Here is a 26,026-nt window from a genome sequence, read left to right as displayed (position 1 = left end):
TGATTACTTGCTTAACTGTGCCAGTAAATAAAAGGCAACACTGATCAAAGACTATATTGCCTCTCCCTTCAACATCCTGTCCTATTTGTTCAAAGCAATTATTTATCACTACTATATTAATTGCTTTGATCAAATAGGACAGGATGCTGAAGGGAGAGGCAATATAGTCTTTGATCAGTGTTGCCTTTTATTTACTTGCACTGTCTGTTTACTCGTTTCGTTATCAGTCATAGTTCATGAGTGAGTTCTACTGTAGCAGGATTGATTAACAGCCTGTAGAATAGATGACTGTGCTGAAGATCACCAATAGGGGGAGTAACAGACCTTGAAGAACTACTGACAGTGCAGATATCCGCAGTGCTGAGCTGCACTGCTTTGATCTGATCTGGATTTTCTACTGAGACATTCTGTGTTTTTAATTATAACACCACATGAACAAATGTCTATGCTGGATGTTGGTAGTAAAGATGTGTCTGTCTGTCTGTTATCAAGTGAGTGAGTGTCCGCGTAAGCCACACATGCAGTTATTGGTAGCATTTTCCCCCCACAACGTTGTATCCCGCACACTTCATTGTATATTTACAGACTGATTGCAATTATTTCATGAACAATGTTGTTGTTTATATCCTTCCATATTGCCCTAACTGAACCTGAATTGTGTTCTTTGTCCTTTTAAATATGGTGAGCTGCTTTTGTAAATGCTGCTAAAAACGACTTTCACATCACAAAGGCTCTGGTGGTGCTCATATCAAAGTTTCCTTCTGAAGTGTTTAATAATCCACATGTATTGTCTCGCATGACAGTGTGCTTTGTCATTACTCAGAGAAGTTTCTGTCTCCCATCCCTTTCTGCTGATTACTCATTCCTTTTCCAAATAAATACTGTTGTTCAATGCAGTCTGTCCGTCTCCATGGCAACACGGGCCCATCCCACAGCCGTAGCCCGAGGCTCTTCACTGACACACCCAAACTGAGAGGAATCTCTTCAAGCAGCTGTCCAGACATACAGGGACACTAGAGTTCATTTCATTGGATGGACAAGCGGAGATATATATATATATATATATATATATATATATATATATATATATATATATATATATATATATATATATATATATATATATATATATATATATATATATATATATTTATATTTATATTTTAATGTTAAAATTCCCTGATTTTCTATATTTATTTTATATTATCCATCCATCAGGGTCACTGGAGCCTATCCCAGCATGTCTGGCCACAGGCGGGGGACACCCTGGGCAGATGACCAGTCCATCACAGGGCTCTCACACTCACACACTCGATAATTCAACACCTACACCTACAACTCAACACCTACTGATAATTCACCTATGCTGCAGGTTTTTGGATGGTGGTGAAAACTGGAGCACCCAGAGATTTATATTATATCATATACATCTGCAAAACCAGTGTTCCCACACATTTTGCTCAGTGAATTATTTGGACTACTGGATCAGTTTTTTTTTTTTTTTTAATGAATTATTCCAGTTTCAAAGAGCGATTTCTAGCCACCAAATTGTGCATTCCCTAATAATTCTGATGACTTTCTAAGATTTTATTGAACTACTTAAGTTTTCAAGGTGTTGCCAAAGTGTATAATAAAACGTAACATTTAATAAATAATAAAACCTGGAAATATGGAATTTTATAATTTATCTGATATTAATCTGATATTTCCATATTAATAATAATATTATTAATTATATTACGTTACATTAAACACACTGCCAAAAACGCCACACATTTTCCATCCATCTGTCCTCTGCAGGGTCACTGGAGCCTATCCCAGCATGTCTGGCCACAGGCGGGGGACATTACTGTACTTTACAGATTCTGGATAATGATTTTAAAAAATAAAATAAAAAATAATTCCAGTTTCAAAAAGGAATTTCTAGCCACCGAAATTCACTAATGTTCATGACTTGTAAAGATTTGATTAATCTACATACATTTTAAACCTGCCCATATGGATCCAGGTTTTCCACAAGCAGGATGGCATTTAAAGTAATCACTGTGTGCTCAGCACTGTATCATGACCTGAACAACAAATCAACATGCGCTCATGACTAGAGCACACTGGTGAGTTCAGGTCATGTAAGTTAGTCAGCATTTGCCAGAGTCACCTGTCCTGAAAGTCACCTCTCTCGTCCACTGAATCTGGTGCAGGACTCGAAGGCCTTTACAAACTCAAATGACTGCAGCTTCCACAGAGATTATATGACCCATTTCCTGCTCTGAATGTAAATCAGGTCTTAGAAGACATTAGATAACCACTTGACCACTAACACCACTCAAAGCCAAAGAATAGGTTTTCTATTAAAGCAAGCGTCTCAGATTAAAAGTTAAAAGAAATATTTTACTGACCGTCACGTTGTTTCCAACTTACTTTCTTTGGTGGAGTTAATCCAAATTGTGCACTTGTGTATTCCAAGTCTCCTGTAGTCAATGTTTTTTTTTTTTTGACATGCTCTGCAGAAGCTTTGACACCCTCATTTCCTATTCCTTTTTGTTGTGTGAGAAAAAACAAGACGGCAGATTCTGCCAAAAATTCAGCCAGATTCTCCTTTTATGTTCCAGGAAAGTTGTGGAACGACATGAGGTAGAGAAAATTATGCAGATTTTCAATTTTGGGTAAGTATCCCCGCATCCCCCCTTGAAAATCCTTTTTAATTGTATTTGTGTCCCAGAAACAAACCCCATTTCCCAAGCAAGCACTAAACTAAATGAATATTTCAAGTCCAGAAATAGGATCTTTTGAAAACAGCCAGGTTTCAAAAAACGCCAGACTGAACGCAAGGCAAAAAGAGAACAAGAGATCATGTGGTTTGTGTTTTATCTGTTTTAATTCCACTAACATGAAATCCAGATCCCTCCGCCCACCCTCCATAACAAATAACAATAATGCTGAGTGTTCTGTATGAAAATTCAAAGACAGTTTCTAGGCAGCCCAATCAGCCAACTCCAGTCACCCTGATTAACTAAAGCCACATGCATTTTAGGCAAGTATCAAAAGAGTAAACAAAACAAACTAAAAACAGATTTAGTAAGTAGTAGTACAAATGAAACAAAACCGAAAATCCTAATAGAAAACGGTATTAATCAGATAAGCACATGAAAAGCGTTACTCCGGTAACAAGACTTTTATATCAAAGTTACAGTATAAGCCATGTGTCAAGTCTTTTTGATCTTAGGTCTGGTTGACAGAGAGATTGTATGCGTTATTAACCAATGAGAACTCAAACACTTGACAACTGAAGTAGAATGTCTTGCACAAGCCCAATCTGACACAAGTATTCGTTCATACTGACTTTTGGTTTATTTCCCACGATTCTTTAGGAAAATGAAGAATTCAGTCTAAGCCACAAGAAACCCATCACTAATTGCTCCCCTAGCAAACTCACAAACGGTTTCATACTCGCTCTCTCTTTCTCTCACATACGCACCTACAACAAAGTTGATGTTGGCTTCATGGTGACTCGCATCAGTGATGCAGAAGCATCCCAGTGGGCATTTTTACATGGACACACATCAAGCCAACAAACTATATTGCGTTCTCCAATCCACAATTAACACATTTTAAAGACAAACAACTGCTGTTTGCCCCCCCCCCCTCCCCCATCCCCATCCCCCAAACAAACACGCGTACACAAACACAGTCTTTCCTTCACACTCTCAAATCCAAACACACACACACACAAATGACGGGCTGGTGAGTATGAAGCTGGAACTGTAAAAGCGTCAGCGTTGTCTCTCGCTGTGCTGACTGAAAAGGTTCTTTGTAGAGTTGGCTTTAGTTTTCCCGGCCCTCCTCTGTGTCCTCACCGTCGGCCTGATTATCAGAGGTCCACAGCTGAAAATCAAAGAGGACACATTCATCCACTTACATTTCGGTATATTTCTGACATCTTAAAGGTCCCGTATTATGCCCCTTTTCACAAGATGTAAAATAAGTCTCTGATTACCCCAGAGTGTGTATGTGAAGTTTTAGCTTAAAATACCCAACAGATAATTTTTTACAGCATGTTTAAATTGTCATTTTTTGGGGCTCAGAAAAACGCGCTGTTTTAGTGTGTGCCCTTTAAATGCAAATGAGGTGCTGCTGGATGACACAGGGGGCGGAGCTTCATGAGCTCACGCTCAGTCTCTCAGGACAATTTCATCTCACGGAATGATGATAATATCAGAAACTCTCAGTAACGGTGTTCAGTTCGAGTCGGACAATAATGCCTACAGAGTCAGAGTGCTGTATAGAGATGGAACAGGTATAGTTTAGTAGTTTAATTACAGTTATTATAACGTATTTGTCATCTGCTTGTATGTATTCATTATTTATTAGCCTAATAGCCTACAAGTCTGCTGTCTGAACGATGATCAAACATATACTGATGAGTTTAATAAAGTTTATTGTACATCACACAAAAGATGAAGCGTCAGTTTTCCTTCAGAAAAACACCGTAAGAGCTGAGTAAACACATTAAGTTATAAGAAGTGCGCAAGTACATAAACGAATTTCGGTAGAGTTGAGGGAGCATTCCTGTGGGCGGAGGTTAGTCAAAAAACGGTTCTAGTGACGTCATTAAAGAAGGAAGTAGAGGGGTGTAGTCCAAACGGGCCGTTCGATGTAGGCGACTTCTGTTAAATAAAAAATCTCGCTTGGCATTGAACTTTGAGCTTTATAATTTTACAGATATTATTTATACTCTAACAACAACATTACACACTAACTAAAGTTTGAAACATGGGATCATGAAGAACGGGACCTTTAAACACAGAAAATTAAAAGGGTAAAAAGGAGCTTGATAAATCTAGGGCTGCATACCTTTTAATTTACTGATAACTGAGATAATAAAATATTTATTAACACCGATAGTGCAATTACAGCTGAAAACTTAAAGACCAAAAGACCAAACCGGCATCATCCATCGGTGTGTGCGCGCATGGAAAGATACAGCCAAGTAATGTCAAGTCGCTCTGAGAATTATTTCAAGATTTATACAAGGTTAACTTGTATTTGAGCTTTATGATCAGGATCATCAGTAAGTAATATGGAATTGTACATATTTTGGCTATGTTCCATTAAGTAAAATTTTCAAAAAAGCTATACGTGTATATGATTTAAGGCTGTGTTGTGTCACGTTTATTTTTATTTTTTTTATGTCTCGCATCATAAGCTCTGTATTTTTGAGTTAAATTTGTCAAATTCATTTTCAGATTTTAATAATATATTTCAGGAGGATAGTTCAGATATTTATATAATTTTAATTTTTCTTCCTCATTTTCACCATCAAAACACTTAGGGCCAGATTTACTAAACGGGGTAAATTAGCGTGAGAGTGCAATTCCAAAAAGGCATGGATGGGAGTGGAAAGGTATGCGCGTATTTTTCTAACGGAGTGCAAATTAAAAAACACAGACGCAGTCGGATCATTTCCATAATGACCAACACAATCTACCAAGAGCAGCGCAAATTAGTGTCTTGTTTAAGACAAGCTTTTTAAGGTGGTAAATAATGGTGCAAATAACAGTAAATTAACGAGCGCAAACCTTAGTAAATCACCTTGCGTGATTATTTAACCCTTTCGCACGCAAGTTTAAAATATTCTAGCTGACCCCACAGCGTAAAGGTTTTTAAGGTGACCCTTATTTTAAAAGGTTTCACCTTATAATTTACATGGCATGCTTGTCACGTGACACACCCCAGCCACAGCCACATAGTGCAGTATGACAAATGTATTGCTTTTATTTAGTTTTTCCCTTTTTATTCAAAATAATCACCAACTTAACTATATCATGATTAATCTGATATTCACATTCTCAAATATACGTGAATGTGTTTCGTCATTTAAAAACCTTTATAATGATTATATTAGTTGACCCGTAACGCAACACTTTGTCATGTTGTAATATAAAGGATTATTATTGTCGCTTCCATAGACATCAGTATGTATTTTACAATAATAAATGTATTGTTTTGCTAGTACTTATGTGCATTTAAATGTCTGAAACCTGAAATAAAGATGATCTGGTTGAAAACACTGAATAGGTGTGATATATGACAAGCAATATGTGTGTCCGTCTTTATAGCACCAATTTCAGGCATTTCGAAAGGGTGGAAAATTGTATTTTACACTGGGGAGCTTTAAGATTTTCCACTTCATTAGTCCTTTAAAAGTAGTTCAACTCTAAAAAACATGTCTGCTTTCCATTCCATTGAACACCATCTAGCTGTTTTTGAATACAAGAGTATCTCACATATGAACAAGCATTTAAGGATTTTCACACTTGAATACCTGCAAAGATTGTACAAGTAAAACAAATAAACTTGCTATATTGTACTAATTGAGACATTTCCAATGAATGCCCGATCTGTATGAGTTTTTTACTGATTCCTATAATGATCACAATGATATTATAATACGTCATTTTTAATTAGGTGAGGGTTAAATGCTAGCATTATTATCAGTCAAGAAATTCTCAGTTCGTCACTTATATTCTCACTGGGTTAATATCACAAAACAAAAACTCACTGTCAGATTGTCTCTAAGTAGCTGCATGATGAGTGTGCTGTCTTTATACGAATCTTCAGTTAACTGGTCCAGCTCAGCAATGGCATCATCGAAAGCCTACATAAAAACAGATACATGGATAAATAAATAATACTAAGCATTACATTCATTAAACACAAAAGCTCAAGGGGCATTATTCTGTGTATGAGCTTTGAGTTTCATGAGCATCCATTCTAACCTTCTTGGCCAGTTCACAGGCCTGCTCTGGAGAGTTCAGGATCTCATAATAAAAGACTGAAAAATTGAGAGCCAGGCCTAGGCGGATGGGATGAGTGGGCTGCATGTTGTCTTTGCTGATGTCAAAGGCGGCCTGGTACCCTTCCTGAGACTTCTGGATGATGTCTGTAAACAAACACAAAAATTATTATGCAAGAATCATTTCATACTTTCCTACAAAACAGAACAAATTAAGGCCAACAATATGCACTACCACTCAAAAGTTTGGAGTTTTTTTTAAAGAAATTCATTTCTTTTTCATTTATTCAGCAAGGTAAAAGACAGTAAAGACATTTATAACATTACAATAGATTTCTATTTCGAATAATTACTGTTCTTTTAAACTTTCTATTCATCAAAGATTCCTAAAAAAAGGATCACAGTTTCCACAAAAATATTGAGCAGCCCGACAATTTACAACATTGATAAGAAGAAATGTGTCTTGAACAGCAAATTAGAATGATTTCTGAAGGACCATGTGACACCGAAGACAGGAGTGGTAATGCTGAAAATTCAGTTGACATCACAGGAATGCATTAGAAAAACGGGTATTTTTAACATGAAAAGTTGCTTAATGCACCTTTAAGGATTTGCTTAAGCGGATTTAAATGTGCTTTTTATTTAGCCAGTGTCCTAAAGACAGTTTCACGCCCTCTCCTTGCCTTGTGTATGAGACCATTAAAACATATGTTTTAACATTTTGTTCATATAGTCAATATAGTTCACTTGCGGTTGCCTGTATTGATCTGTGCTCAGAGAAAAATTCATAAATATTTGAAGATAGGCAGCTCTGTAAAAGTGTTTCACGCACTATGCCTGATGAGCAGTAGTAATTGTTCAATTGAAGAGCTTCAGGACAGTGACCAAGCGGTGCATATATTAAACCCACCCGCAGGAGGTTCTGCCTACTGCCGACACCCAGCTGGACAACACACATAAGCCAGATGCTGTTGCCATGACGATGATTATGCAGCCCATCATACTGACAGTAGTAGGTCAGCGGATGCTTAAGCTCAAAAAGATCAGCGATATTCTTTCCTCTCTCGTAAGAATCTATAAAAAACCTGCAGCTTAACTGTAATACTATATAAACATAGACTGATCTAGGATCTGCTACACAGTCTGGTCCTGTCGTTTCCACAGATGGCAGCTTCAGTCAGATCATTCACTCCTGTGCTGCCATAGAAACACACCAGGCTCTTAAAAATTCATCAAACCCTGCAGGGAGAAGCAGCAGCCCTAATAACCTTGTGCATCTATCGGAAAGAGTGAATTATTACTTCCACAGACATACTCAGCCAAAGACCACATGTGAAGAGAAATCACTCAATAGCCTCATTAATGAAATGAAAGAAGGTGGAGCAGGATTGTGCTGCAACAATACCGAGGAAAGGCACTGCAGAGCTCCTGAATCTGCAGCTGCAGTAACAATAAACATTTGCACGGTCCTTGCTGGATGCACAAAAAAAAAAAAAAAAAAAAAATCAACTTGCTGCCCAATTCACAACCAAATCACTAGATTGGGCTAGTTTGTTGTAATAAAGTAGAGATATTAGCTACAGCGAGGATAGGCACAGGAGGCAGAAAACGTCACACTGGACGTTCTCAAATTAATCTGCAAGCAGCTTGTGTCTCGAGAGCTTTATGAACTAGGACATGAGACCTTCAGATCTAAACCTCCATCCTTCATTTCCAAATATATAATTAATGAAAACGGAGTCTGTGGCTACTTCATGTGATTCTAACTCTATGAAGAGTGTTAACTGACTGACCCCTTGAGTTCAAAAGCATCAAACACGATCAGGTAGTGGTTTTAAGGAAACCTCACACTCTCTTCCAAACTGTTGCTAAGCTAGCAGCTCACTCTTCTAAGCACAAAAATGCATATATATTTGGATAAAGAGCTTTTTTAATAAGATGGGGTTATTTTCAATCAATTCTTTAAAGTATCTAATAAGGTATCTATAATTGAGATACTTGGCTGAAAGGGGTCAAATGATGCTTTTTTAAAAGTTCATTATTTTGATTATTAGGTGTAATAGAATAGGTTAACAAGCTTTAATGTTCAAAGCACATAATTTTTCCACATACTATACATTATTGGAGCTCCTCTATTTCCAGTGTCTGAAACGCGCTGATTTCTAGAAAGCCCCTCCTCTGATTGGCTAGGTTACCTAGTGCGTTGTGATTGGCCAAACACCTCAAGCGTGTCGGAAATGTAACGCCCCTTACCATAATCGCGAGCTTCAGCTTCCAAGGCTTCTAATTACCAAGAAAAAATGTGATTTGCAGATTAATTGCATTTAACCATTATATAGTGAAAGTTTATTATTTGCATGTGTTTCTTAGTCTTGCCAATTTAACCCATTTTTAAACCATTCAAATAAAAGAAGAGGCAAAAGAGATCTTGATTCACATATTGCATTTCTCTACATGAATACTACTAATATATTTGTAACTAACTATTTGTAAATTTTCTATCCTATTGTCTGTTCATTTGTCTTTAATAATGTTTGAACTTTATTAGGAGTCTTTGCTGTGGTATAAAAGCATTTAAAGTGTTCTTTAAGTGATAAATGGGAAGCAAAGTTACATTCCCCCCCCCCCATTTTTATTTGTATTTTATTTATTCATTTATTCATTCTTTTTTGCTGAGCCGAAAAATTATGCACCACTACTTCTAATGCATTTGTAAACACACAGTTAATAATAATGTTGTCGGTTTTCCATTGGTAGTTCAAGCCCAAGTCCGATTCTTGGAACCACGACTTGAGCAGAACATTACACAGTGGTAAGTAGCCTTTGTATACAGCCTGTGTTGTACTCTCCCAGGATCAGGAAGCTCTCCTCTGTAAAATGCGTTGTGCACAAGCAAACTTTTGGGTTGTTCTGCTCAGGAACAGCTTTATAAATAAATCTTAACCTCAGAAAGCAAAAGTGGTTTTGCTTTCGTATCCAAACACACAGTGACATGACGACAGCACTAGAATTCACAGAAACCTTATCTTCTTTCTTTGAGTGGGCATTATGCTAATATTTCACATTGTGACATGGACGTTTGAGGAAGTAATATCTGGACTTCGATTGAGGAATTTTAGGCAGGTCTGGCTCAATGTTCTCTGTTAAATAGAATAAAAAACGTTGTGGGAGACTATGAGCTTTGTAACTTTGTATATCGTGAATAAACAGATACATTACACAACAAAGAAAAAGGAAAACATTAAAAAGCATCATTTGATCCCTTTAAAGTAATGCATTCTTAGACGGTCTTCATGAGACAGTTCATGAGATGCTGCAATAAATGTTGGCTAAAACAAGGTATTGGGTATAAGCTGCATCATTTTGCTGCATAGTGTTAGAAGCAGCCTTCGTGTTGGCGTGCCTATGATTTCTCTAGGTAGGCAGCTGGAGAGTTTGGAGCAGAGCCAGTATATTAGCTCAAGGACAAACAAATGAGTAAAACAAGGTATTAAATTCACTACAAGAGTTATATTGGCAGTTATGCAAGACTCTTCATGGGGACACTATAGGTCTGTTCCGAAACCTAGTGGGCTGTCAATATGGACAGCATTTTAAGGCATCATTGGCTCGTCCCTGATAAAAGGCTCTTATAAAAAAAATAAATAGATTTCTCGATTTTAATTGATTCTCATTTTTAGGAACCAATATGGATTCTTAAATCCCAAGAATCGATGTTTTAGTCTATGCTGTTTTCAGTTGATAAATGAACAGAACATTGTAACGCGCTTCCCATCCCCCCCAAAAAAGCTTTGTGCTTTGTTACTTTTGATATGAAAACACTGTTATATAAAAATTTATCAAATTCTGTCCATTTCATTATGAAAATCAAACAATACATACAGTTTTGGCACACTTTAATGTGGCGTGACAGATCGCTGTTGCCGCCTTAGATCAAGCGAATCGCTTGTGAACTGATCATCTCTTCCATTTTACTACTAGTTACAGCACGAAATAAACATGAATCCACATCAGGGGTCTCATTTATAAACGTGGCGTACGCACAAAACGTGGCAGAAAATGTGCGTACGCCGCTTCCGACGCACAAGTTGTGATTTATAAAAACAAACTTGACGGGAAAATTTGCGCACCCTGCACGCAAACTCTGACCCATGCGTACGAACGTTTTGGAGATGGAGCAGTTTGGCGACACCAATGGTGAGCTGGAGTTAAGCGTCTTTTTGTTCACTTTTAGACAGAAAATCTAAAGAAATACAAGATAATACAAATATAATTTCACTCACCAAGCCTGTCACTTGAAGCAAATATCCATCCCTTCTTAAATGTCCGCGCCAGCGAGCGCGTTGGCCGTTTAGTGAAATAAACTGACGCAAATAACAGTTTAAATAAATAAAATAATGATTTAAACTATGTTTTACTTCAGATATAAACATTTAGATTAAATATGCCTACAAATATTTATTGTGGATGCGATGTTTTTGAACACTTTTCCTCTGGCATGCTGTGTTTTAATGTTTTAACCACAGAGATAATTGCTTATCATGATAATACAAGATTGTCTGAGAAAATAGTTTCGTGCAAATAATGCCCAAGGCCTATCTGTTTCCATTAAAAATATAAATCAATTAAAAATACAATTCGGCCAGTGGAAAAGATGAAATGTATTTTACACTATTTGGTTTATGTATTCAAAAACAAGACAAGGATAGGCAAGTACATGATTTTTATTAATGTAATGTGTCTTGTACCGTTAAACGTTATCACATGGATGAATAATCATATGCAAATGATATGCAGATGAGGATATGCATAGTAAAACTAGGCGTTGTAAGCTCCATATATGGTTATTTCGGGGTGGAGACGCATGTGCGCACAATCTTCCGCTGACTGGGATTTATAAAGTGAATTCTGCGCAGGTTCTGGCGTACGAACGGTTTTATAAGTCTGAATATTTTTTTTGCGTACGTCATTTTTGGCTTTCAGGCGCACGTACACTTTTAGTAAGGTTCCTACGCACAGTTTTATAAATGAGACCCCAGGTGTGTTAAAAAATACCGTACAACTTATCGAAATCTGTATCCTCATGTAATCGCTCAGCGTTTCAACCACAGGAAGACATCAATAAAACAGCTTGAAAACAATGTCACAATGTTACACTTACCTCAGAAAAGCCATTCAGTGAAAAGTGAACTCCATTTTTCTAAATATATGCACTATATTACATATTCATTATATTTGTTTACTATTCTTTAATATTTAATGCATGTTTGAATAAATCATTCATAAGTTAATTAAAAAAAAAAAAGAGTAAAAACTTAATTATAAAGTTAGCATTAGAACATTATTATAAAAACTCGTGGGTAATTAAGAGTTTAATCAGTTAATTTTAATCTTCAATACTATAGTAATATAGTCCCAACTGACTCCCTGTATAGTTTAATTTTTTCCCCATTGAGAAAATCTGCCATGTACCATCCCAGATATGTATCCAAATTAATCGATATTGAATCGAATCAAAAACTTGTGAATCAAAATAGAATAATTTGTATCAATCCCCAGTCCTAATTAACATTATGCCATTTTCTAAGATATCTAATTTATCCAAAATCTAAAGACATATGGATTTATAAACTGTAAAATAAAATGAGCTGACCAAAAGTTAATTCTAAACATATTTCATTCAGTACAGAAAAGTATTGAGTATTTTATTCAACCCTGGTATGTGGCATGTATTTCTTGTTGCATTGTGTTTGCTTAATATTGTATACCTGTAAGTATGGCTTCCATTCTGAGCCATAAACCATTTCTGTTTTAAAAGATTTTGTGCAACATTCCCTCAATAATCAGCCATTCAGGGTGTGGAAGCACAAGTAAAGACCTGTTCCACTGGTAGTTAAAAAAATCCCCAAAAAATCTGCATGTGTGTGATTGAAGTGTGGCTGCACAACTCTCACGTTCAGAGACCATGTTGAACATCAAAGACCATCTAATATTTGGATCCGTTTCTCAAAATAAATTATACTAAGAAAAGACAAATGTGCATCTTGTATAAATTTTATATAAATGTTGTTTGAGAGAAACTCACTGGCTTTCTCTTCTCCTGTGGCGACCTCTGCCAGGTAGCGGTAATAGTCTCCCTTCATCTTCAGGTAGAACACCTGGCTCTCTGCTGGAGAAGTGCTGCGGATCAGAAACTTGTCCAGGAGATGCTGCGGATGAGAGACACATGAACCTGAACACGCAGTCCAAGACAGTAACGTTTCTAACGGTCTACTTTTCCAGCGAACATTCTCTAGTAGTAAAGTCATAAACGCAATTGACTGAACACAAAGTATGAGAAAACAGGTCATTTCAAAAGGGACTTCAGAAAGATTTCACATCATTCACCATCACCCAAGATGAACAAAGATGACGAAACTGAACTGAAAACTATGTATCCTAGGCACAAGATATGATGAGTTTGCACAGTCCAACCAATGAATACCCATCAATACCCATAACATCAGGATATCACAGCAAAATAGTGACAAGGTAATATTGAGCTTGAAAAACAGCAGAACTAATATGATGCTGAACTCACACAGTCCTTGTCAGTGAACAAGTACAAGGGTTCCAACTTCCCACACTTTCTGCCCAGTGAATGCCCATAATTTTTCTATAGAGATTTCCATTTTTATGGAAACACATCAAGATTCATAGCTGCTCAAAATACCTGACTGCAAAACTCTGGTCGTATTCTTTGCTTTATAAGTTGTTCCATAAACATTTATGTACTACTTTACTCCGTTGTCCTTGTTTATGGCTGTTTGCAATATCTTAATGTTGAACTTTCTTCTTCTTTACAGATGGTGTATCATCACCGCGAGACTTACACTCAGCCCAACAGATATTTTCACACTGGTGTGAATAGCTATTCATTTTGCAATACACTTTACATTTTCATTTTGTTCTAGTTGTGAATCATCATTTAAAATATTTTTTTCTTTCCTACTCAATTCTGGGAAGAACATTGGGACCACCAGCGAGGTAGTCTCGCGTAGCCAGACCTTCAGACAGCAGAAGGTCTGGACTCTTTAGCAGCTTTCATTGGCCAAGGACCGCCCAGAAGCCGTCTGGCTGACATGTAAAGCAAACAATCAGTTTGTTTTGTTCCGCGTCATGCTGCTAAGGGGCATGAAAATGTAATGTCGATGTCCCTACAATGACATACCGGTGTGTAAAACTCTTGGACGTATTTTTAAGAGTCAGTGCTGTGAACTTTACATATTTCACATACTTTTGAAAATACAGCATTTAAAGCGCTCATTGTCACAGTTGTAAACAGAATGGCTTTCTTTTTCCATAAGCGGGTTTGGCGCCATGGCATCTTTGTTTCCAGATGGACGTTAAAAAACGTGACATACGTCTCCCAGAAATCCTGTAGAATTCAACCAATCAGAAGACGACTTCGAAATCACTGAAGTGTTTCCAATTTTGTATTTTGCATCAGGTGTTCAGCAAATGGTCCGGGGGCGTGACGTCAGAGGCTGAGACTACCAGCGAAACTTCAAGATGGTACTTTATCTCACTATCTAATAGGGCTTGTAATATTTAGAAGAATCAAAAATGTAAGGTTGTTTAGAGGATACAAGATGTAATGTCCAGCAGGTTCTCCCTTTGTAGAAGCCAATTTCAACCCACTACCCTCCTACTGCCAGATTAAACATCACATTCTTGTGGATGCAGTCTAAATAACATCTGGAAAAGGGAAGGAATGTCATAAATGCAAAGCATAACATTCCATGTGTCACCGTTTAAGACGCCTCAGGCAAAAATCCAACTAAAACAGGCCAGAGAGGGCATGGTCCTGTCTGATCCATTAAAGCCAAATCCAGTTGCACAGAGTAATTTTCACTTTCAGTTTCCTGAGAGAGAAAACAACTCTTGCAACCAAGAGCTGATTTGGTGATCATTCAAAGAAAATGCTTATTGTTTTGCTTTTCTGGATACAGTTTTGGGCAAAACCAATGACCTCTAGCCACTGACTGACTGAAAACCTGGGACAAAATCAAAAAAGGTTTGTTCAGCGTGAGCTCTGCATGCTCGTGAATTATTTCATTATAACCAACAAAGTATACAAATAATGTAAATAAGTGATTTATTGGGAAGAATAGACTGAATAAACAGCTGAACTGAAGATATAAATGGTATATAACCAATTCATAATTTAAATGAAAGTTTTACTTCTCATCCTGCTAAGTCTCGACTTTGCTCCTTCCTTTCCATGCCGCTTTTCAATCGCTTATGAATGCCCATGCGGCCGTACACATTTTACTTGCGAATTAGCGGCAATTCTGGTGTGGCGATTGCTTGAATGGTGGGTTCATTATTATTCTTAATGAAAAACACACCAAAAAAAAAAAAAAAAAGTACAATGACAAAATATTGCCAAATAGTCGCTTTTACATTTCGCTTCGAAACCAATCTTCTGCCATCGTCTTGTCAGCTCAAGTGTTGTCAAAAGTACAGACTTCGGAACCAAGTCGGTACTGAAATTTAAAAAATGTGACGCTTTGAGCGCTGTTGAGCGGAATCGTAAACACCTCCAATTGCCCATTGTGTTCATGCGAGCTCATCGGTTATGTCTGTGATTGGCTACAATGATCAACGAACAGGAGCGTTTGAGAGCACATGGAAGTGTTTGAAAGTTTTTTTTTTTTTTTTAAACGGGAGCGGGAGCTTTTGAAAGCACAAGCAGCCGTCTATCAGCGGACCGGTCCACCCTATAGACGCCTGCTTTTAACCGCTCCCGTGTGTATCTCTGCAAGCACTCGGTGAAGAGTGTCATTGATGCATATTTACAACATGTTTTGATCTGATCATTGTAGCCAATCACAAACATATTTGATGAGCGTGTGAGCACAATGGGCAATCAGAGGTGTTTACGCTTCTGCTCAACAGCGCTCAAAGAGTCACATTTTTTAAATTTCAGTACCGACTTCGTTACCTTTTGGACAACTCTAGTCAGCTCCTCAATCTCGTCACATGATAAATTAAATTGGACTCCTGCTGCTGTTCTGTGTTGTGACTCTAGTTCGGCTCACGCTTCATTGGGGAGACTCAGTTCAGTTGATGTAATTGGTGTGCGGCTAAACACCGTGTAACACTGGTAACACCGACTATTGCAGCAAGCCTAATGCAATGTTTATTTAACTGAACAATATTTGAAGACTACATGTTAATGTTGATTATTTATGGATTATTTACTTATTAATTTTCAGATAGTTAAATAAAAAACTAAATTGCAATAGTTTTTGCTAAGGTACCGCAACAAGTACAGAGAACCATGAAATTTGACTGCTATTTGACTGAAATTTTGGTACCGTGACAACCCTATTCAGTTCCAGAGTTGTAATTTTATTTCTTTTCACAAAATTAACACTAGTTCTGAATGAGAATCAGTTCTTTATTTCCAACCCTAGTTCTGGTTATCAAAAATAAACCTCGCTGACAAGACATTATTCACAATATTCCATTTAAAAAGTCAAGCTCTGTACCTGTTATGATCCTATCATTGGTTCTTTCCCTTTCAAAGCTTACCAGAACGTCTTTGCAGATGGCCTTCAGCTCTGTCTCAATCTTCTCACGGTACTCTTTAGCCATCTGCTGTTTGTCACTGCCCTCGGTTTTCTGCTCGATGCTGGACACTACCCTCCAGGCGGACCGGCGAGCGCCCACAACATTCTTGTAGGCCACAGAGAGCAGGTTTCTCTCCTCGTCGGTCAGTTCCTCTCCAAGTTCGGTTACTTGCTTCATGGACTCGGCCATGTCATCGTAGCGTTCGGCCTGCTCCGCCAGTTTGGCTCTCTGCACTTGTTGACTCTTGTCCATGGCTGCTTGGTTCTATAGGAAAAAAAACTAAGTTCAATTAAAAGATCAATTAATATGTACATTTATAATTAGTGATGATATAGTAAGGGAACTAAATTGTTTGTTAATTGGACATCTTGCTTGAACAATTAAACCTAGCTTACTTTCAATAAAAAAGGAACAGAAATGTCCTGAATACAGATCAAACTCTATCATGTTCAATCTTTGGTGGTTTTTGAACTAAAGAGGTAAGAGATAAATTAAGGATTATTCTGATCTGAATGGTAAAATGGCTCCATATTTCCAAATTCCATTGGCAGGAGCCAATATGTCTTACTATTCATCTGACTAAAGGTAAACTCTTCTCAACTTTGTTGCATCACCAACATCATTCATCAGGGTTAGAATTTCGGCCCGGGATTGCGGGTATTTTGCATAATTTTAATTATTCCTGCAGGTCTTGCGTTTATAATGCGGGAAATTCCCACAAACATTCAATAACTCAAGCATGTAGGTTGTATGAGTAAATTACTCCAAACATATTATAAGATCAAATCAGTCATTTAAAAACTTTCTGTTGGAAAGGGAGCCCTTTTTAAAAGGAGAAAGTGGCGCGGGCGGCAGCTTCCATGCGTTTTTAGACGGAACATGAACGGCCCCTAATGGATCCGTGCACTAGCTCTTAAAGTGAGAGTAGCCTAATATGTGTCTGTCATTATTGTAGATAAAACAACAAAAGATAGCATTAATTTTAATGAATCAGGATGAATAGCCTATGTATTCAATTTATACAGGACTAAAAGACCTGTTATTTTGCATTTTATTACTTTATTTCTGAATACTAGTGTTAGACCTAAACTTTTCTCTTTATTTCTCTTTTTCATGCATTTATTTGTGCTACTGTTTTCAATTTAATTCAAAGACTGAAATCAAGCTTCCTTTTGTTGTGTACTCTTAAGCAAAAAACAAAACAAAAAAATACTAAATTAAATTTAATTAATAAAAACAAATACAATGAGTGAGCAAACATTTAGGTAAATGTAATAAAAAAAAAGCCCTCCGCCTAGGGGAGAAATTTAAGCTTTGTCGACTTTGTATTTTGCGATATGGTCTCCCGATTATCAGCGAATTTAACAATATTCCATTAGTTATTCCACTGAACATGGAATCTCTTGTTTCTTTTCCCAAATCTTCACTCACATCTCACCCGGTTTCGCAGGGGATTATAAACGTTTCTTCCTTTGGTTAGCTTTTAATTATGCCTATTATAGTCACATTCTTTACTATGGTAAAGTAGAAAAAACACTGTAGGACAGATAGCCTAACTTTTTACTTGCATGTAAAATTCTTTTTAACAGTTTGTGCTTATTAGACTTGGTAAGGCGCGTCAAGTTTATTTGTAAAGCGCGTTTCACACACGCGGGAGATTTTATTTTCGCTTTCTCTGGCAGCGCAAAATCAAACATAGCCTAAATGTCTTCCCCTTGTGGAAGATATGATTCGTTCTTCAGACCTTCTACAACAAGTAGAAAATAAAATTGTGTGAAAATAAAAAAAAAATGAAAGTTTTTTTTAAATATTTAACTTTATATTATTTAAGTTATCATTAGTTACTGATATTTATTTCAATGCTTTACAGGCTTTAGTGTGTTGTTTCACTGACAGAAGTGCTCAAATAAACACGCATGTCTGTTACGAAATGGACGTTTGAACCTCGTTTATTTTTATTTTTTTCCTCCAAAGCTTCGAATATTCGGTGTTGATTACTACCGAAGCTTTGAAGGTCAAAAAATGGTATTTCAGACCAGCCCTACACAGGAGAATACATCAATATCTTTGCAAACTGTTCATCACGATTTCAAAATAAAAATTTAAACCCACTCTCTGAGTTTGCATGTTTTGATGTCCACATATTCTTGTTCAAGAAATGACAGTGGCTGTAGCATTTCCATCAGTAAGAAACGGACAAATATTAAAGCTTAAGTGAACATTTGAATTATATGTAATTTGGCCAATATTAAACAAGGATTTGATCTGTTCTAAAGTGGGAGAACAAGAACACCAGGCCTATGCTGCCCTTGCAAGCATTTGTTATAATACATAATGTAGCCTACATAAGATAATCGTCAATATATTATACTGCATTTTAAAAGTGTTCTATAAAACCATATGATTACTTGCTTTAGATACTTTATTTGAACCAAATATTATTGCCTCATTGTTATTATATACGTATTTAAGTCATTTTAAAGGCTATTGTTTATTGTCCGATTACTCGATTTATCGTCAAAATAATCGACCGATTACTCGATTACCAAAATAACAGTTAGTGACAGCCCTAATCAAAACATTATTTATGCATTTGTAACTGCAGGTTAAATGCATGCATGTCCCCTCTGAGCTGCATTAAAATGTCTGTGTTAATGCATCTAAATAAATGCCACTTCAAATGCAGCTTCTGTGTTTCCTCTGCATTGCAAAGATTAATTTTGTTGATACTGATTTAATTTGATTGGTAACAGCCATGCTGTGTCTTATTATTCTAATCAAACTTGTTGATAAAATGTAAGAATTTGGCACAGAAGATGATACATACATTTAATTAGGTTAAAAATGGCTTCATAAAGGTAAAAATGCCCATATAAGGTAAAAATCAATCTATTACTAGCACTGACACAGGGAAGAGTTCACTTCTGTGAGCATCACTTTTATGAATTAGCCTAAGTGAATCGAAGTAGGCATGGTTATAAGCCAATGCTGAAATGTTGAGCTATTATCATGTAAGACTGAAAACTGCCAGAAAAATTAAAAGGCCTGAAAGGTATAGTTCACCCAAAAATGAAAATTATGGCATCATTTACTCACCCTCAAGTTGTTCCAAAACTGTATGAACTTCTTTCTGCTGAGCACAAAATAATATATTTTGAAGAATATGGATAACTAAACAGTTGATGTACCTCATTGACTTCCATAGTATTTTTTTTTCATACTATGGAAATCAATGGGATCCATCAACTGTTTGGCTATCCATATTCTTCAAATATCTTATTTTGTGTTCAGCAGGACAAAGAAATTCATCAAGATGTGGAACAACTTGAGTGGTAGTAAACAGACGACTATCCCTTTAAAGTCAGCACAAAACAGAAGTTGTGATAGTCTTTTCTTCCCTATTGTTTGAGACATGTCAGAGTAAAACGTCTTTTCGAACAAGAAAAGAAATGTAGGGCGGGACTTGATTTTGCCCATCTGTAATTGATTGGATTGTTGTGGTTCGCTATAGCTGTGATCTCATGTGAGTGACAGGTTGTCCCGCCCTCGCGCCGTTGTACACGTCATCAGAGAAGAGCAACTTGTTGTTTCAAGTGGGAGAGGAAGTTCCATGATTTATAATAATAATAATAATAATAATGTGCACAGATAAATCATTTATAGAAAATACTGCAATATTCCATTCAAAACCCCATTTATTTTGCATGGGATATGTGAGAAAAGAGAGAAAAATGACGAAAAATGCGGACATGACTTCGGCGACCACGCCCAGTGCACATACAACAGCCCAACAGCAAGAAGCGCACAATGTTTAAACAAGACACCTCTATCTATCCATAGGGCTGATATCCAGTCTGATCACGGTCCATCCGGGGATTTATGCGTGCGAACTGCTCCCGCCCAGCGCGCGCGCGTGTCCAACCGAGTGCGTTCCGCTCTTTACCTGACATTACGTTACCTTTCTAGTATCCGCTTTGTCTCAATACGAAACCAATGCTAAACTGGGGTTTTGTTTGCCACATTTTACCTTCCAATGGCCTTTTAGACAATGAGAATATATTAAATTGTGCAGACAAAGAGAACAACACCTATCATTTCCATAAGCAAATACACACGGTCGATACCTTCAACTGACAGGAACTCCAGTAGTAAAGCAATGAGGTAAACGCCCTACTTTTTGCCCAATGTGCCCGACAAGATCTAGCTTGCCAGATGTCCTCTAGGACTACGCTTGAATGCGATAAATCACAATTTAACACTTATATTCTGAGTCCATAACATATGAATGATAACAGATGAAGTGAGATTTCTGTGCGGAGGAGGAAGACTCATCCTTCCGTTGTCTGGAAATCTGAAACGGCTTGAAGCACTAAGAGGGATATGCGGAAAACAGCGGTTATTAAGTGACACAACAGCCATGGCTGCGTTAAAATAAGTAAGTTAACGTTAATTCACAGCGAACTTTTAATTCTGGTAACGTTAGGATCCGTACTGAACCACGAGTTGTTTCTCAAGCAGAAGCTTTGAAGCATCCCTGTGGCAAGTAACGTTAACGTTAGCTATTTCAAAACATTTGCTTCGCTTCGAATGATATAAATTGCTCGATTAAAATTTGCAGACGCGGAACAAAGAAATACAGTTCTTATTTATGCAACGATACACTGAAGAGTTGAATGAAACGAAAGTAAGCCAACCTGTGAATGAGAGTCCGTCTCCGGCTGTACAGTTCAGCTGCCACTCACTGACTGACTGTGGCGCGCAGCACAGCGTTCCCGTGCGATCCACGGGGTTTCCGTCCCACTCATGCGCTGCTGGAGCAGGGACTGGGCAGGGGCCATGACGTCAACCGCTGCCAAGGCAACCGGATTTTTGATTGGCGTGCGCTGCAATGGCTGCAAGGAGAACCTGGAGCGCGTTTGATTCTGAGATGAATCTAAATGAGGAGAATGATTTTAAATTAACCCTATATACCTGATATATGAAATAGTCTTTTTGAAATGAAATAGTTCACAAAAAAAAAAGTTTGCATATGTGTTTTATATCATATTTGATACATCAGGCTTTTGTGTAGGCTATCTAAATAGCTAAATGGCTTTTATGGCCCATATAGAATGAGAATAAAAATAAAATGAAGCTCATACTTCAGTAGGAAAAAAACAGAGGCCCAAACTGAGCAAAAATATGCATATAAAATGAAATTCTGAAAGCTAATGTAATAAATGTTTTAAAACATAATGTACACTAAATGCATATAAATATCAGTTGTCTATCTCCCAATAATACATTTTAGTAAAATTATATTTAAATGCTTAGTTTTATGATCAAACCTTTGTAGTTTTTATTGTAGGGGGCAAAACATTAGTCTATAATTGATGACTGAGAGAGATGAACAAATAAATGTTCCTCAAAAGCCTGATGTATCATAGGCTATATTTGATTCATTTTAACAATATTTTTCTTTAAAAATGTATGGATAATCATGCAAGTAAACCTTCAGTCCAGCAAATGTTCATGTTGGAATATTACTAACAATAGAAGTTGTTTAGTTCATAAAAATGTATAAAGATATGTGACAAGTGAAGAAATTTTTTGATTTAGAAATTTTCTTTTGATAAAAATGCTAAATTATCAATCAGACGGCAGCGTATTGTGTACAACAGGTTTTTGAGCAAAGTTTTGATAATGATGATAATTTAGAGGCCTTCACGTATCAAATATGATATAGGGTTTATAGGGTGAATATGTAATTTATGCCTTCAACACATTAATTAATCACAACGAAAATATGAATATATAAATATTAATATTTACAACAAAATATATTAATATAATTATTTACTCCTCCCAAAAAAAAATAAAAATCTAAATGGTATATTATGATCATACACATTCAAATGAACCCAACTCCCCCCAAAAAGTTAAACTTTATTTATTTCAGTTAACATTTGTTTGCTTTTTTAAAGATTTTATAATAACCCTGATTATGTTTATTTGTATAATAAATGGCTTCTGTCCACTTTAGTGGAAGTCATGCATCAAAATGTCAATGAAACTGCTGTATTACTCTGTTTACACTTACATGGCATGTATTCAGGGCCGGCGCTAGCCATTTGGGTGCCCTAAGCACAAATGCTTGGTGGTGCCCCCCCCCCCCACCCCCCACCCACCAAGGGAATAACAACCATTCAGAATTTCTTAGTTAGGTTCTCTTTACTTTCAAAATAACTGCTGCAAATAAATAATTTTACATTAACAATGGCACCAAACATGAAAAGAAATAAATAATATAAAGGTTAAAATTATAAATACCAAATACCACCACAATTACTAAAAACACAGATTTGGAACTGAACAATGTAAACACAGAAAGTTAAAAGTGCAAAGGTCAGGCACAATATAATAATTCTGTACATAATTTGACAACTCTGTGAATATGAAAATATACAAACACTGAGATTGTGGTTTTTTTTTTCTTCTAATTGCAGTTTCAAAGTTTAAAAAAAATAAATATATATTTTAGCCATGCAGGGCTAAAGCCCCGGATCTTTTGCACTACTATAGCGACGCCCCTGGACATGCATAGGCGTAATTTGCGGGTAGGACCACTTTTGAAACATCTCGCGGCACGAATGTACCAATACAAACAAACAAAACATCTCCAGTTAACCAGCAGAGCCTTCATTTAATTCGTTTTTTAAATAAGAGTCGATCTAGCGCTGAAATGTGTTGTTTTTTTAAATCAACTGATCAAAGTGCTCGTTGCCGAGCGATCAGTGGCGCGGATACTATGTTTGTTTCTGGCTCGCGCACAGCCTTCACTCAGACGCGCGTTTCAATCCGTTGTGGAGAGACTCTCTATTCGCTCCGGTACAATTAGAAAACAAAAAGCACAAAAAGTGTCCCTGCCTGATATACAACCACTAAAAAACATAATCGGTTTTGATGAGAAAAAAAAAAAAAAACTATATGAGTGCGGATTAGAACTCAGAACCTCTGACACGCTTGGCAAAATTTCTACCACTCTGGACCACTTAAAAACACACATAGTTTTCGTCGGATCAACATATAATAGGCCTCATTGAACGACCACTTAAACCCAATATTAACATGCTTTAGACATATTTTATTTGTTATTTATACTAGTACCCTATTGTGATGATTTTTCACGACCCAGATTTTTTGGTGCCCCCCCAAGCACTTGGTGCCCTACGCGCAGTGCGTGATGTGCGTGTGCGGAGCGCCGGCCCTGCATGTATTGCTTAATTGTCTTGCGTATACAACTTCTGTTTCGCTGTACTTGGGTTAGTCATAATCCAGCACAATAGTTGACTCAGAGGACATTGATGTGTCAGACATCATGCTTGCTAGACTATGCTAGACACTGTCTGGTATAAATACCATTAAGCACAGAGTCTGACAGAGGAAGGAAGACAACATTGTCTGATCTGATACATGGTCTGACTCTGAACACACTGTTAGAGAAGCTCGCCCTCTAAACTGGAGCAGAGGAACGAGATATTAATAAAAGCAGAATCTCAATTATCTTCCATCGAGGTCCATAAAGAGAACATGGTCTAATTTTTAACAGGGTCACATTTTCTCATTGGAAAGTCGCGTTAAGATATCACAACCCAATTTATGACTGTAGCCACGCCAGATTTGTAAGATCTCAATCCTGTTGGCACGGTTTTCAATGTTAAATCAGTGGTGCAATAGTTATATTGTGACTATCTATACAGATGATTACTGTTGCTCAAAAAAAGCTATACTTTCTCAAATGTAAGATTTTGACTCATAAGGGATTTTTACCCCACCCACAGCCACACCTACCTCAACATGTTCAGCGGCGATTAACCATCGTTGTCACTGGTGAGTCATTGATGACACAGACTAGAGATTTATCTGAGGTCATTTACACAAATCAGCTCAATCCAGGGACAATTGGTTATAATACACAGTTGTGCATTGCCAACAAAGAAACTAAGATTAAGCTCCCAATTTCCATGATTATACACTAGACGCACAAATCCCAAAATGTTTGAGTGACATAGCTATATAATGCTTGATAAACTATTACTTAACATCAAATTAACCAACCATGAGAAGTAATTTGATTTAAAAAAAAGAAAGAAAAAAAGTTACACCTTTAAAATGGCGATTTTGGCTTGTCATACCTCAAAGGTCTTGACCTTTCACAAAAAATCTGTCGAATTGATATTCAATTCAGTGTTGTATAAATCTATTTTCAATCTTAACTACTGTAATTCATCATGTTTTAACAATTTCAGGTCTTACACTCGGCATGAAAATGTAGGGCGGGACTTGATTTTGTCCATGGTGAATTGATTGGATGGCTGTGGTTTGCTATTGTGAGTGACAGTTTGACCCGCCCTTGCGCCAGTGAACAAGCCATCAGAGCAGAGATGTCATTGCAAGTGAGGGGAAGTCATTTTGATTAAAGATTAAATAAGGGAAAATAAATTTAAAAACAAACAAAGTGCACAGATAAGTCATTTATCATAAATACTGCAATATTCCATATATATAAAAAAATCTTATATATACCAATAATTTCCGGTGAGGGTCCTGCTGTATTTCACCTAGTCCTTGTAACTAGCCTTCCCATCAGAATGATTTATTGGAGGGTGTGCCCTGTACGAGAAGAACAGCCCGACTCGTCTCAACCTGCAGGGCAACTTCCTGTTCTTCCACATAATCATCGACTACCTGCATTCTCCTGAGTGAGAGTGGGACAAATAGGGATTTACTAAGGGGAAAGTATTATTGTTCCCTAAATGTGATAAAAGTACCCTGCAGTTAAATTCCTGAGAATATCTTGCACAAGCAATTATGACAAACTGATTGCCAAAATGATCTTTACAAAAAAAAAAAAAAGAGAATAAATACCTCTATTGATCAAACAACATTCTTTTAACTCTGAACTATTTATTTATTTTATTTTATTTTATTTAAGTTGCAAATGCATTTAAAGGGTTAGTTCACCCAAAAATGAAAATTCTGTCCTTCGTTCATATTCGGAACACAAATGAAGTTCATTTTTTGATGAAATCCGAGAGCTTTCTGACCCCTGTAGACTGCAACGTTATTACCACTTTCAAGGCCCAGAAAGGTAGTAAAGACATAGTTAAAATAGTCTCCTACACTCTTCGCGTTGTGTTTCCGGGTTTTACATCAAAACGTTGTCCATGTGAGCACCACGACGCATGCGTGTGATGCTGACGCAGGAGCCAGCCAACGTTCTGAGGTAGAACCCGGAAACACTGCACTGTTTACACAACGTGAACAGCGTCAGAGACTGACACGGAAGATTAGAAATTGTTGAATTGTCATTATTTATGTTTTTTTTGCGCACAAAAAGTATTCTTGTCGCTTCATAACATTAAGGTTGAACCACTGTAGTCACATGGACTATTTTAACGATCTCTTTACTACCTTTCTGGGCCTTGAAAGTGGTCATAACATTGCAGTCTATAGGGGTCAGAAAGCTCCCTGATTTCATCAAAAATATCTTTATTTGTATCTTCAAATATGTCCACTCATGAAGGGGAGTAATTAATGAAAGAAATTTCATTTTTGGGTGAATAACCCTTTCAT

General features: G+C 36.9%; 1 protein-coding gene across 1 annotated transcript; it reads right to left on the bottom strand.

Annotated features, from left to right (window-relative positions):
• Nucleotides 1–2,495: 2,495 nt before the first annotated feature.
• ywhaz (tyrosine 3-monooxygenase/tryptophan 5-monooxygenase activation protein, zeta polypeptide) lies at nucleotides 2,496–25,791 on the bottom strand. Its single transcript, XM_081377560.1, has 7 exons — nucleotides 24,977–25,791; nucleotides 21,106–21,344; nucleotides 16,373–16,675; nucleotides 12,879–13,002; nucleotides 6,777–6,940; nucleotides 6,560–6,655; nucleotides 2,496–3,882 (listed from the first exon to the last, which is right to left on the bottom strand). Exons 3-7 carry the CDS (start codon nucleotides 16,661–16,663, stop codon nucleotides 3,823–3,825), a joined length of 735 nt encoding a protein of 244 aa, XP_081233686.1. The 5' UTR covers nucleotides 16,664–16,675; nucleotides 21,106–21,344; nucleotides 24,977–25,791; the 3' UTR covers nucleotides 2,496–3,822.
• Between the last annotated feature and the right edge of the window lie 235 nt (nucleotides 25,792–26,026).

This window comes from Scardinius erythrophthalmus (genome assembly GCF_964197995.2).
Source record: "Scardinius erythrophthalmus genome assembly, chromosome: 10".
Lineage (NCBI taxonomy): Eukaryota > Metazoa > Chordata > Actinopteri > Cypriniformes > Leuciscidae > Scardinius > Scardinius erythrophthalmus.
Note: the sequence above shows the minus strand (reverse complement) of the source record. Positions and strands in the feature narration are given on the sequence as shown.